Below are 14639 nucleotides of genomic sequence, written 5' to 3' on the forward strand. Positions count from 1 at the left end.
TACATAATAAGCACGCACACCCAACCCACACACTCATTTACTCTCCCGTCCCACCTCCCTTGACAAACACAGCACTCCATCAATCTTAGTTTTACCTCACAAGTCACCTTCACCAGTAGCACTACAATTGTCAAGCAAATCAAGACAGTGCCACCGCCTTTCCCTTTTGCTCTGGGGCACTGATTGTTGTCGCCAGGGCGTCCTGTCATCTCAGACAAAACATCAGGGGTTTGGAAAAAATCACACTGATAAAAGTATGTCGGCCTGCCACTCTCACATTATGTAACACTGTTGGACCTGTTTGGTATTTGCGAACACTGTTGGACCTGTTTGGTATTTGCGAACACTGTTGGACCCGTTTGGTATTTGCAATGTAATTTTGTGATTACCAGTCTGCCAGTTCTGAATGGCTATCGTTAACTGGGTCGTGCAAGGATCAAGGTTTTAATTAAGGACACAGATTTTTGTTTTCCATTGCAAAACATTTTGCAACAGTGTGACCGACTGAACAGGACCCTGCAGCTGTATGTTCATTGTAGTACCTGTGAGTGACAAAGCACCTCACACTCATTTAATATCCCATTTGGGTCAACGTGTCATCATTCATACAGTAGGGCAGTAAAGATACACCCTGTACATATACACCACATTGAGATTCACAGGCAAGCGCAATGACAATATTCTCCAAACGTTCCGCCGTTCACGTGATCCAACCATCCAATTTATTTTCAGAGCTTCCTGATTCGCTTATCTTCTTCCTCTACAAGAGCCTAGTTTAGATGGTAGGAGTTACCGCTAACTACAGATTTATGTGACAAAAAGCTATCTTTATTTCTCTACCCCAAATCCTAACCTTAACCTTAGGGGGATGAAGAAATACCTGACCCTAAATCAGTGTCTAGGGAGCAACCTTTACCATCTCCTATGCAATTCAGGCAGCCATTCTCTAGAAGTTCACACCAACTCGAAAGAAATGTCACTGTTAGTACACCCACTGACTGAGCTTTCACACAACACTTTTGTGTTGAAAATGAAATTCAAGCATAAAAGGACAAGGACATTACCGGACATTATTCATAACAATCAGATGCGATTCTTAAAGGGAAGATATACTGGAGACAACTACTAGAAGTAATTGAAAACTATGAAAATACAAGAAAACCAGGAATCATTTTTATAGCAGATTTTGAGAATCCTTTGATACGGTATGTCTAGAATCTTAATGTGCCTGTATTTTTCCAACTTTGGAGAATCTCTGATAAGATGGGTAAAAGTCATGTAAAACAATCCTATGTAAAAAAAAAAGGTTACTTCTCAGAGAAGGCCTTCGATACAGTATGTCTAGAATCTTTAAGTGCCTGGATTTTTTTCAGTTTTGGATTATCTCTCATAAAATGGGTAAAAGTCATGTAAAATAAAATAAAAAAACGTAAGTTCTCTGAGAACTTTAAATTGTCAAGAGGCGTAAAACAAGGTTGCAATATTTATTATGGCCATTGAACTGATAACTATAAAAATCTAATGATATAACATTTTAAGGGCCAAAAAATGTATGGAGTACAGAGAAAAGTATCAATGTATGCCGATGATTCAAGTTTTCATTTGAGTCCTAAATCTTCAAACCTGAAGGGCCTTATTGGGGAACTGGATGAATTCTCTAGTTTCTCTGGACTAAAACCCAACTATGATAAGTGTACTACTACAGTTGAAGTCGGAAGTTTACATACATACACTTAGGTTGGAGTCATTAAAACTCGTTTTTCAACCACTCCACAAATTTCTTGTTAACAAACTATAGTTTTGGCAAGTCGGTTAGGACATCTACTTTGTGTATGACACAATACATTTTTCCAACAATTGTTTACAGACAAATGATTTCACTTATAATTCACTGTATCACAATTCCAGTGGGTCAGAAGTTTACATACACTAAATTGACTGTGCCTTTAAACAGCTTGGAAAATTCCAGAAAATGATGTCATGGCTTTAGAAGGTTCTGATAGGCTAATTGACATCATTTGAGTGAATTGGAGGTGTACCTGTGGATGTATTTCAAGGCCTACCTTCAAACTCAGTGCCTCTGCTTGACATCATGGGAAAATCAAAAGAAATCAGCCAAGACCTCAGAAAACAAATTGTAGACCTCCACAAGTCTGGTTCATCCTTGGGAGCAATTTCCAAACGCCTGAAGGTACCACGTTAATCTGTACAAACAATAGTACACAAGTATAAACACCATTGGACCATGCAGCCATCATACCACTCAGGAAGGAGACGCGTTCTATCTCCTAGAGATGAATGTACTTTGGTGCGAATGGTGCAAATCAATCCCAGAACAACAGCAAAGGACCTTGTGAAGATGCTGGAGGAAACCGGTACAGAAGTGTCTATATCCACAGTAAAACAAGTCCTATATCGACAACCTGAAAGGCTGCTCAGCAAGGTCGAAGCCACTGCTCCAAAACTGCCATAAAAAAGTCAGACTACGGTTTGCAACTGCACATGGGGACAAAGATGGTACTTTTTGGAGAAATGTCCTCTGGTCTGATGAAACAAAAATAGAACAATTTGGTCATAATGACCATCGTTATGTTTGGAGGAAAAAGGGGGAGGCTTGCAAGCCGAAGAACACCATCCCAACCGTGAAGCACGGGGGTGGCAGCATCATGTTGTGGGGGTGCTTTGCTGCAGGAGGGACTGGTGCACTTCACAAAACAGATGGCATCATGAGGAAGAGAAATTATGTGGATATATTGAAGCAACATCTCAAAACATCAGTCCGGAAGTCAAAACATCAAAATCAAGGTATTGGAGTGGCCATCACAAAGCCCTGACCTCAATCCTATAGAAAATTTGTGGGCAGAACTGAAAAAGCATGTGCAAGCAAGGAGGCCTACAAACCTAACTCAGTTACACCAGCTCTGTCAGGAGGAATGGGCCAAAATTCACCCAACTTAATATGGGAAGCTTGTGGAAGGCTACCTGAAACGTTTGACCAAAGTTAAACAATTTAAAGGCAATGCTACCAAATACTAATTGAGTGTATGTAAACTTCTGACCCACTGGGAATGTGATGAAAGAAATAAAAGCTTAAATAAATAATTATCTCTACTATTATTCTGACATTTCACATTCCTAAAATAAAGTGATTATCCTAACTGACCTAAAACAGGGAATTTTTACTGGGATTAAATGTCAGGAATTGTGAAAAACTGAGTTTAAATGTAGTTGGCTAAGCTGTATGTAAACTTCCGACTTCAACTGTCTCTGTGGTCTCCCGATTAAATGGGTGGATGGTGAAGTTGATGTGCTTGGTGTACATATCCAGGAAAAGTTTATCGATCTTGCAACTATTAACTTCGATTGAAAATGTGGCAAAATTAGATAGGATCTTGAAACCATGGAGAGGAAAACAATTGCCCATCTAGTGGAAAGTTGTACTGATTAATTCCCTAGTGATATTGCAGTTTACATATTTTATTAATGGCTCTACCCGCTCCAGGAGAATCCTTTTTAACCAGTTAAAGTTAAATGGGCATATTTGTACAATGAACGAGTTTGGAGGGTTAAAACGATTTAAATATGAAGGCATCACATCTCTCTTAAAGCCTCCATTATACTTGGTGTACTGTATACGTGAGGGAAAGTAGCCGTAAGTAACAGTAGAAGATTTATTGTTGTCAGTTAGTTTCAGGGGAGGGGTTGTAGGGTTGAAAAAAATGTGAACTTATGAAAACAATTAGTTTTATGGAACCAAAAATCTATCTGCAATATTGACGCTTATCTCGTCACCACTTCCATTCATGGAGCCTTTTTAATGTGTGTCTCTCACAGTACAGCGTAAGAGTTCTGGCTGTGGCACTGTGGGGATCTGATCAGGGGTCTCCCTGGCTGCCTCTCCTCTCCTACTGATTTTAATGGCATTAAAACAGCCTCCTCTGCAAGTTGAATGGTCTCTGTGCAGACAAGTGAAAACAAAAGCTGTGTGTGTGCAGTACTGTAGACAATAAGACAGTCAGTCACTCAATCCTTAGTAGTTGAGCAGTTGAAAGGCTCAGCATTGGGAGATCAGACACAGTAGAAAGAGCTGAGGTTGGACAATTTTGTAGAGCTAAGCAATTGTCTTCATAGCCGTGAAAATATGTTTAGAGTTGGGGGTGCTGGAATCCCCTTTATAATAAAGCATTGCATGCATCTATAATCACATTTGCGTAGTGGAATTCAGTTGAGCAGACAGTTCTTTAAGATTTATTTGCCTTTTATAAACGTATTTCATGTAATTCTAGTCATTCACATGATCGACATTAGCAGAATATTTTTTGGGACCACATAAATGGCCAAATTCAGGCTACTGTGCATCTCGCTATTCAGGGAGGATGCAATTTTACACTATAATTTTTTGTAGTATTTATAATCATTTTAGTTATTATTATTATTGTATATCATTGTTATTATTCTGGGCAAAACGTGTTTTGTTTTATTCTGTTGGCTAAATAAAGTTCAATCTGTCTTTTTTTTAAATTGTGTGCTCCGTATTTATTTTAAGATACTTTCTAAGTAGGCCTTTTGTAAAATAAATATCATTGGTAACTGCTTTCTTGGTAATTGCTGCAATATAGCCTGTAACATTTTTTGGGGGGTGAAGGTTTAAACCAGTGTTTTGTTTCATTTTGTTGAGCAATTTTCTTTGGTCAAATTAGGTTCCTACTGTAATGTTGTGTTTGCCGTGATATAAAATCCTGCTTGTATTTTCCCTGTAAACAGTGGCTTGACTTACTTTAGATATTACCCTAATAAAGTTTAGAAACTTTTGTGAAGGTGAGGAAGAGTGTTTTAGGTCTACCAGAGTTACTCCTATAATCAAACAATATAATTTATATCTTTATCAAAAATATTCTGATAGAAAAAAATAACAAATTAGCCTCCTTCTGTACACCTACAGTACCAGTCAAAAGTTTGGACACACTTACTCATTCAAGGGTTTTTCTTTATTTTTACTATTTTCTACATTGTAGAATAATGAAGACCTCAAAACTAATAACACAATGAAATCATGTATTAACCAAAAAAGTGTTAAACAAATCACAATGTATTTTGAAATTGAAATTCTTTAAAGTTGCCACCTTTTGCCTTTGATGACAGCTTTGCACACTCTTGGAATTCTCTCAACCAATAGGTGTGTCTTGTTAAAGGTTAAATAGTGGAATTTAGCCAATCGATTGTGTTGTGACAAGGTAGGGGTGGTATACAGAGGATAGCCCTATTTGGTAAAAGACCAAGTCCATATTATGGCAAGAACAGAGAACCATTTTTGTGAACTGGGTGGTGTACATAATAAACTACAACTGAGTGTATAGTATAGGCTACAGTAGGCTGCAAAATAAACTTTTCAGTAACACTGGCTCGTGCCAATATCTCAAGATAAGCTACTTTGAAAAACAGTGCTGTTCGCTCAGAATCGCTCAAAAGTTGAGATTTGCTTGGAACTTGCTTGGGGGGCTTCTACAGACAGATTAGTCTTCTAGTAGGCCTACGCATTTCTTGTGGTTTTGTATTTTGAAATTTGTGAAAGGCAAACTGACCGCCGCAACCAACCATAGAAATATAATCCATAGATGGCAGTTCTCATTCAAGTCAGGACTGGCAGCCATTGATAGTGTACCCTTGAGTTTAACAGTCAAAGTGCCAGGGTTAGAGGTTCTAAAATCCTTCTATGGATTATATCTATGGCCACAACGCAACAAGCTGTTCTACATTTGGCGCGCGTGCTGCCCATATTGTGATCTTCCCGACTGTAAGTACTTGTGATCCAATTTAATCCACCGCTAAATGATGCTCTCTGGTGTAGTATTTTGAATAGTTTTATTCATGTCCGTTCAGACAGGAGTAATGTAATTTTGGGCAAAGTTATTTCAATTTATCAGTGGGTGCTGCAACACCCCCACCACTTGTACTTCCCTCTGTGCGCCCTACAACCTCTTAATCTCTCCGTCTTGTACAAAACTTTTTGGAACACCTAATATTGAGTTGCACCCTCTTTTACCCTCAGAACTGCCTCAATTTGTCAGGGCATGGACCCTACAAGGTGTCATGTTTACTCCAGAGCTTCCCTCCATTGTGTCAAGTTTGCTGGATGTCCTTGGGTGGTGGACCATTCTTGATACACACGGGAAACTGTTGAGTGTGAAAAACCCAGCAGTGTTGTGGTTCTTGACACACTCAAGCTAGTGCGCCTGGCACCTACTGCCATACCCCGTTCAAAGACACTTCAGTCTTTTGTCTTGCCCATTCACCCTCTGAATGGCACACATACACAATCTGTCTCAACTGTCGCAAGGCTTAAAAATCCTTCTTTAACCTGTCTCCTCCCCTTCATCTACACTGATTGAAGTGGATGTAACAAGTGATATCAATAAGGGGTCATAGCTTTCACCTGGTCAGTCTGTCGTGGAAAGAGCAGGTGTTCCTAATGTTTTGTACAGTGTACTATCCTAATGTGGAAAGAAAGAACCAAATGAGAGAAATGAATGACAACATATGAAAGACAAAAAGCACAAATGATGATAGCTGGCAGCATACAATCCGACATGTCGATCTGACTTTCAAGATTCATACTCTAGGAAGTTTACAATTTCTTGAACATTTTTAAAGCTACTGCACATATCTGAAGCTTTCATTTTAAAGGGTATTTTGGTTTTATATGTGACAGACTTTATTTATTTTTATCATTGCCATAACATTGTTAACAGACACAAATAATACAGAATATGCCTTGTCGAAGGAAAACAGAAAACGAAGCAAACGTATTTTTGAAGACGTTTCTTGTTTTTCTGCCATAGCCTATGCACTCCATGATCGCTCAGCTCCCTTTCTACATGCTGGAAATAGTTTGAATTGTGCTCTGTCTGGATGTCTTGACTCGTGAATATTTAGTTATGTTGCTATCCAAATGGCTCACAGCATTTTAAAATGTGAGGAAAATGAGTAAAGACAATGTGCTGTTACATGAAGTCAGTTTGCTTAGGGACTTCTGCTAAAACACAACCACCACCTCAGGTTGAACTAGAGTTCCAAACCTGTAATTGTATAGGCTTTGATGCGGAAATCATAACTGTTTTATATGATGTATTTTATAATGTCTCTGAATAGAAAATGGTGGTGGTGCAAGTTATTCCTATTTTAGTTAATAAAGTTATTTTACACCAACAAAAAAAATGTTTCTATAAGGCATAATGTCATTTCCTTCATGTCATTTAATAACATCTTTAAGGTTCTGGGAAACGTGTTTTGTGTGCACCTGCTTGCTTGAATGTGTTTTTGATGGATTTTGCTTTGAAACCATATCCTTATTCCCGCCGTCTCATTCTACCTTGCAGGGACAGAGACCACCATTTAAAAACCTTCAAGTCTGTGGTGCCTGCCAGCAAACTGGTTGACTGGCTTCTGTCACAGGTACAGTGTAAACACACACGGGAGCACACGCAACACGCACACTGGAATGGCGGCCGCAGCAGCACTCCCCACTGTGTCTAAGATGTGAAAAAAACAAAGCTAAGCAGGTGACATGTTTGATTTGTACCTCCATTCTGTTTCCCAGGGTGACTGTTCCACACGTGAGGATGCGGTGACGTTGGGAGTTGGACTGTGCAACAATGGCTTCATGCACCATGGTCAGTGCAGCACACACGCGTCACGTGTTCCATGTGTTACACACGTCATGTGTTCCGTGACTGAATGACATACAGTACATCAGGGATATTGCATAACATTTTTCATCAGGCTTATATTCCCCTGAGCCGATGGTCAGGGACCGTAACATCATTTCATAGAATTCATTTATGACAACACGTGTTACACTGTACACACACACACACACACACACACACACACACCATGCTACAATGCTTTTACAACCACAAGGGAAAATTGGGTCTGCAAAACTAGTCCTGATTTTACCACTTTTGCATGAAGTTTCTGCTGCTTGGGTTCAAGTGTTTCTCTGATCACGATTTTTGCCAGAGTACATAATAATACTCCCTGTTATTCGGTTATAATCAAAACATAACATGAACCATTTCATTCCTCATACAGTAGGTGTCAGTTGTCATTCCTGTACGGTTGTTTTCTTATAAACCAGTAACACTCGATATTGCATTATATTTTTCCTAACTGTGTCATACTGTAACTGCCACTTGAAAGGTGTTCCTATTCACTTTGGGACGAACCCTAACTTCCACTAATGTCAAATTCTCACTTAATCATGCATTGATGAAGTGAAAATTCAACCAAAATGGAAGTTAGGACTTTCCCAATTTATGACAGTCAGTCAGTACATGTACAGTTGTGGCCAAAAGTTTTTAGAATGACACAAATATTAATTTTCACAAAGTCTGCTGCCTCAGTTTGTATGATGGCAATTTGCATATACTCCAGAATGTTATGAAGAGTGATAAGATGAATTGCAATTAATTGCAAAGTCCCTCTTTACCATGCAAATGAACTGAATCCCCCAAAAACATTTCCACTGCATTTCAGCACTGCTACAAAAGGACCAGCTGACATCATGTCAGTGATTTTCTCGTTAACACAGGTGTGAGTGTTGACGAGGACAAGGCTGGAGATCACTCTGTCATGCTGATTGAGTTCCAATAACAGACTGGAAGCTTCAAAAGGAGGGTGGTGCTTGGAATAATTGTTTTTCTGTCAACCATGGTTACCTGCAAGGAAACACGTGCCGTCATCATTGCTTTGCACAAAAAGGGCTTCACAGGCAAGGATATTGCTGCCAGTAAGATTGCACCTAAATCAACCATTTATCGGATCATCAAGAACTTCAAGGAGAGCGGTTCAATTGTTGTGAAGAAGGCTTCAGGGTGCCCAAAAAAGTCCAGCGATCACCAGGACCGTCTCCTAATGTTGATTCAGCTGCAGGATCGGGGCACCACCAGTACAGAGCTTGCTCGGGAATAGCAGCAGGCAGGTGTGACTGCATCTACATGCACAGTGAGGCAAAGACTTTTGGAGGATGGCCTGGTGTCAAGAAGGGCAGCAAAGAAGCCACTTCTCTCCAGGAAATACATCAGGAACAGACTGATATTCTGCAAAAGGTACAGGGATTGGACTGCTGAGGATTGGGGTAAAGTCATTTTCTCTGACGAATCCCCTTTCCGATTGTTTGGGGCATCCGGATAAAAGCTTGTCCGGAGAAGACAAGGTGAGCGCTACCATCAGTCCTGTGTCATGCCAACAGTAAAGCATCCTGAGACCATTCATGTGTGGGGTAGCTTCTCAGCCAAGGGAGTGGGCTCACTCACAATTTTGCCTAAGAACACAGCCATGAATAAAGAATGGTACCAACTTCTCCCAACCATCCAGGAACAGTTTGGTGATGAACAATGCCTTTTCCAGCATGATGGAGCACCTTGCCATAAGGCAAAAGTGATAACTAAGTGGCTCAGGGAACAAAACATTGATATTTTGGGTCCATGGCCAGGAAACTCCCCAGACCTTAATCCCATTGAGAACTTGTGGTCAATCCTCGAGGTGGGTGGACAAACAAAACCCCACAAATTCTGACAAACTCCAAGCATTGATTATGCAAGAATGGGCTGCCATCAGTCAGGATGTGGCCCAGAAGTTAATTGACAGCATGCCAGGGCGGATTGCAGAGGTCTTGAAAAAGAAGGGTCAACACTGCAAATATTGACTCTTTGCATCAACGTCATGTAATTGTCAATAAAAGCCTTTGACACTTGTGAAATTCTTGTAATTATACTTCACTATTTCATAGTAACATCTGACAAAAATATCTAAAGACACTGAAGCAGCAAACTTTGTGGAAATTCATATTTGTGTCATTCTCAAAACTTTTGGCCATGACTGTAGGTTTTCCCACATCCATACAATAGAGTCAAGTTTGATGACCATAAACCACAATCAGACCACACTCTGTTGTCAACATCAACAGTATTTGCAGTGTTCCTTGGCATTTCCACGTTCAGTCTGGGTCGCAGAATTGAACCATGGAACACTCTTAAAGGTCTTCCTTAGATTTAACCAGCCTGACTGAATGTTCTGCTCACCAGTGAAACAATAGTGAGTCCAAGGCTCATTCTGATTGAACTAGGCTAGACTTTCCATAGCTTGCTAGCTATATCCTTGTGATCTTAGAACACCCTCAAACCAGCACAATCTACTATACGTCCTATGCATATACACACACACACTTATAAACTCAGCAAAAAAAGAAACGTCCTCTCACTGTCAACTGCGTTTATTTTCAGCAAACTTAACATGTGTAAATATTTGTATGAATGTAACAAGATTCAACAACTGAGACATAAACTGAACAAGTTCCACAGACATGTGACTAACAGAAATGCAATAATGTGTCCCTGAACAAAGGGGGGGTCAAAATCAAAAGTAACAGTCAGTATCTGGTGTGGCCACCAGCTTCATTAAGTACTGCAGTGCGTTTCCTCCTCATGACCTGCACAAGATTTGCCAGTTCTTGCTGTGAGATGTTACCCCACTCTTCCACCAAGGCATCTGCAAGTTCCCAGACATTTCTAGGGGGAATGGCCCTAGCCCTCACCCTCCGATCCAACAGGTCCCAGACGTGCTCAATGGGATTGAGATCCGGGCACTTCGCTGGCCATGGCAGAACACTGACATTCCTGTCTTGCAGGAAATCACACACACAACGAGCAGTATGGCTGGTGGCATTGTCATGCTGGAGGGTCATGTCAGGATGAGCCTGCAGGAAGGGTACCACATGAAGGAGGAGGATGTTTTCCCTGTAACGCACAGCGTTGAGATTGCCTGCAATGACGACAAGCTAAGTCCGATGATGCTGTGACACACCGCCCCAGACTATGACGGACCCTACACCTTCAAATCGATCCCGCTCCAGAGTACAGGCATCAGTGTAATGCTCATTAATTTGACGATAAACGAAAATCCGACCATCACCTCTAGAGAGACAAAACCGCGACTCGTCAGTGAAGAGCACTTTTTGCCAGTCCTGTCTGGTCCAGCGACGGTTGGTTTGTGCCCATAGGCAACGTTTGTTGCCAGTGATGTCTGGTGAGGACCTGCCTTACAACAGGCCTGCAAGCCCTCAGTCCAGCCTCTCTCAGCCTATTGCAGACAGTCTGAGCACTGATGGAGGGATTGTGCGTTCCTGGTGTAACTCGGGCAGTTGTTGTTGCCGTCCTTTACCTGTCCCGCAGGTGTGATGTTCGGATGTACCCATCCTGTGCAGGTGGTGTTACACGTAGTCTGCCACTGCGAGGACGATCAGCTGTCCGTCCTGTCTCCCTGTAGCGCTGTCTTAGGCGTCTCACAGTACGGACATTGCAATTTATTGCCCTGGCCACATCTGCAGTGCTCATGCCTCCTTGCAGCATGCCTAAGGCACGTTCACGCAGATGAGCAGGGACCATAGGCATCTTTCTTTTGGTGTTTTTCAGAGTCAGTAGAAAGGCCTCTTTAGTGTCCTAAGTTTTCATAACTGTGACCTTAATTGCCTATCGTCTGTAAGCTGCTAGTATCTTAACGACAGTTCCACAGGTGCATGTAACATTAATTGTGTATGGTTCATTGAACAAGCATGGGAAACAGTATTTAAAACCTTTACAATGAAGATCTGTGAAGTTTTGGGGATTTTTACGATTTATCTTTGAAAGACAGGGTCCTGAAAAAGGGACGTTTCGTTTTTTTGCTGAGTTTAGTAGACACACACAATCTCACACACACACTAATACAGTATTGACACACACACACACACACACAGACACACCTCCCGATGCCATCTACTGGCTAGTTCTCCTTTTCAAGTTCACACGTCTCTTCTCTGCCTGCTGAGTGCATAGCATGTCTCTTCCCACCTCAGCTATCCCTTCACATGCCTCAGCTTAGTCAGTATGTCTGTATTCTTTCTCTTAACCTCTCTCTTTCACCAACTTCCTCGGAAGCACATTCTCTCTGTCCCTTTTCCTTTCGTCCCCTTTCTCTCTTCCTCTATTTCTCTCGTGCACGTGCTCTCAGTCCCTGTATCATTCTCCTTTCTCTCCCGTCTCTCTCTCTCTCGCTCTCAGTACTGTACGTCAAGCAACGCAGCGTTTCTCCTAAATATTGAATCTTAGGCGGGTCGCAAGTGCCCTGCAAAGCTTCATACAATGAAAGGCTGCAGTCCAACATCAACATTGTCTGCTTTATGTAATAGCAGGGGAACACCGCTATAAGATGCTTTATGTAATAGCAGGGGAACACCGCTATAAGATGCTTTATGTAATAGCAGGGGAACACCGCTATAAGATGCTTTATGTAATAGCAGGGGAACACCGCTATAAGATGCTTTATGTAATAGCAGGGGAACACCGCTATAAGATGCTTTATGTAATAGCAGGGGAACACCGCTATAAGATGCTTTATGTAATAGCAGGGGAACACCGCTATAAGTAATAGACCCTATTAAAGGGTTCAGAGCTTTCCTGTGGTATTCACTTCCCCAATTTAATTCACACTCATAACAGCAGTCACCAATTTCAATGGGACATTTAGCGTCAGTGGTAGTGTACGTGTGTCTCTCTCTGTGGACTGGGTATGTGTGTGTATTGGGAGTTTCTTGACAGACTTGACTAGGTGGTATTCAAAGGATTCACCGTCTGACCGATTGGAAATGCCCCCTAGGCTTAATTGTTTTGGCATAGTGGCAGACTGTGTGTGTGTGTGTGTGTGTGTGTGTGTGTGTGTGTGTGTGTGTGTGTGTGTGTGTGTGTGTGTGTGTGTGTGTGTGTGTGTGTGTGTGTGCAGCACAGATCCGTTTGACTGATGTTGTTCCGCTTGGCCTACCAGATGGTCTCCCATACAGCTGTGTACCTTTACCCCAGATACCACTGTTCTTTACAACCCTTCACTCTGACAGAGAGACAGACAGGTAGACAGACTGACACCTGTCACAGCCACCATCGACCACTGTTGGCTCGATACAATAACATGGCATCAGACTCCAAGTGCACAGTGCTCTGTCTAGTCATGGGAAAACTGGTGAAGCTGTTTTCATGGAAAGATTGAGACGGACAGGATCAGACAGGAGAACAGAGTGTCCTTCCAACATGGCTATACACACACACACACACACACACACACACACACACACACACACACACACACACACACACACACCACACACACACACACCGTCCCTTTCTGATGAATGACAGTGGGGTTGGGTTACCTGAGTGAAGGAATTGATGGTAATGTTTCCACTGGCATTTCCTTGGTATATCCTAGGAAATTATATAACACACACATTGCAACTCTTAAGCAAGTATTTCACCCCGAACTGTGTTGAATTAGCAGCTAGTCACTTGACGGTGAATGAATGTCCAAGTAGGTGACTAAGGGTTATTACTTTTATATATATAGCCCTATTTTTCACCAGTGGTAGTGCACTACATAGGGAATAGGCTGCCATTCCTTTTCAGAGCAGACTTTACTTGAAGCTGCTGTGACCCACATTTCTCTTCAGCTCACCACTTCTCTCTTTTCTTTTCCCTTTCTTTCTCACAGTCCTGGAGAAGAGTGAGTTCAAAGACGAATCGCAGTTCTTCCGTTTCTATGCCGACGAGGAGATGGAGGGCACGAGTTCCAAGAGCAAGCAGCTGCAACGCAATGACTTCAAGCTCATTGAGAACATCCTGGCCAAGTCCCTGGTGGTGAGCGTGGTTACACACACACATGAACGTATACACAGACACACACGCATATATACACACACACAGGAACGTGTAAACACACACACACACACACACACACACACACACACACACACACACACACACACACACAGGAACGTGTAAACACACACACACAAACACACACACACGAATGTACACACACACGAACATGTACACCCACACACACATGAACACTCACAAACGTATACACACATACACACATGAATGTACACACACACTTACATGCATGAACATTATACAGTACACACACACACGCATGAACGTAAGTAAACACAGGCATGAACACACACTCGCACGTAAATGAACACCTGCATCTGTGTATGATCATGACAGCACTATACAGAATTATTTGCCAGTAATTCATTGCATGGTTTATCCACTGCTGTACCAATAAGCTACCACGCAGTGTTATTTAGAGGACCAGGTTTTTGACTTCCCCAAAGGTCTGGGCATGATTTGGAAACAGCCATGTCCTGTCCTCCGCTCCACAAGGCCTGTGCGTACACGTGATGGCGTGAACCACATCTGGATGTGGGTCTCAGAGAGCACTTGAAGATGTCTCATCCCCCGTGGCTGTTGCAGCTCAAAACATCTCCTCCTCACGCCTTTGAAGACGAGACGGGGCTTTGAAGTCCTTCTGATCCAACAGCGTATTAATGGCAGTTGTGTTTTAGAAATCGTGTGTGTGTGTGTGTGTGTGTGTGTGTGTGTGTGTGTGTGTGTGTGTGTGTGTGTGTGTGTGTGTGTGTGTGTGTGTGTGTGTGTGTGTGTGTGTGTGTGTGTGTGTGTGTGTGTGTGTGTGGAGGTCTCATAGGAGGCGAGCATCAGGAAGAAACATTTTAAACTGATGAGATCCGTTGCTTTGATGGCTCATCA

The 14639-nt window shown here is 42.0% G+C and overlaps 1 protein-coding gene across 1 annotated transcript in view; it reads left to right on the plus strand.

Moving 5' to 3' along the window:
* Window positions 1-14639, plus strand: part of LOC106572294 (phosphatidylinositol 3,4,5-trisphosphate-dependent Rac exchanger 1 protein) — a 107924-nt gene that overhangs the window by 63995 nt on the left and 29290 nt on the right. The window contains exons 14-16 of the mRNA XM_045696038.1: window positions 7377-7452; window positions 7598-7670; window positions 13576-13721. Of these exons, the coding sequence (XP_045551994.1) occupies window positions 7377-7452; window positions 7598-7670; window positions 13576-13721 (295 nt within the window). The remainder of the gene's footprint in view (window positions 1-7376; window positions 7453-7597; window positions 7671-13575; window positions 13722-14639) is intronic.

Source organism: Salmo salar, chromosome ssa15 (assembly GCF_905237065.1).
Source record: "Salmo salar chromosome ssa15, Ssal_v3.1, whole genome shotgun sequence".
NCBI classification, from domain to species: Eukaryota; Metazoa; Chordata; class Actinopteri; order Salmoniformes; family Salmonidae; genus Salmo; species Salmo salar.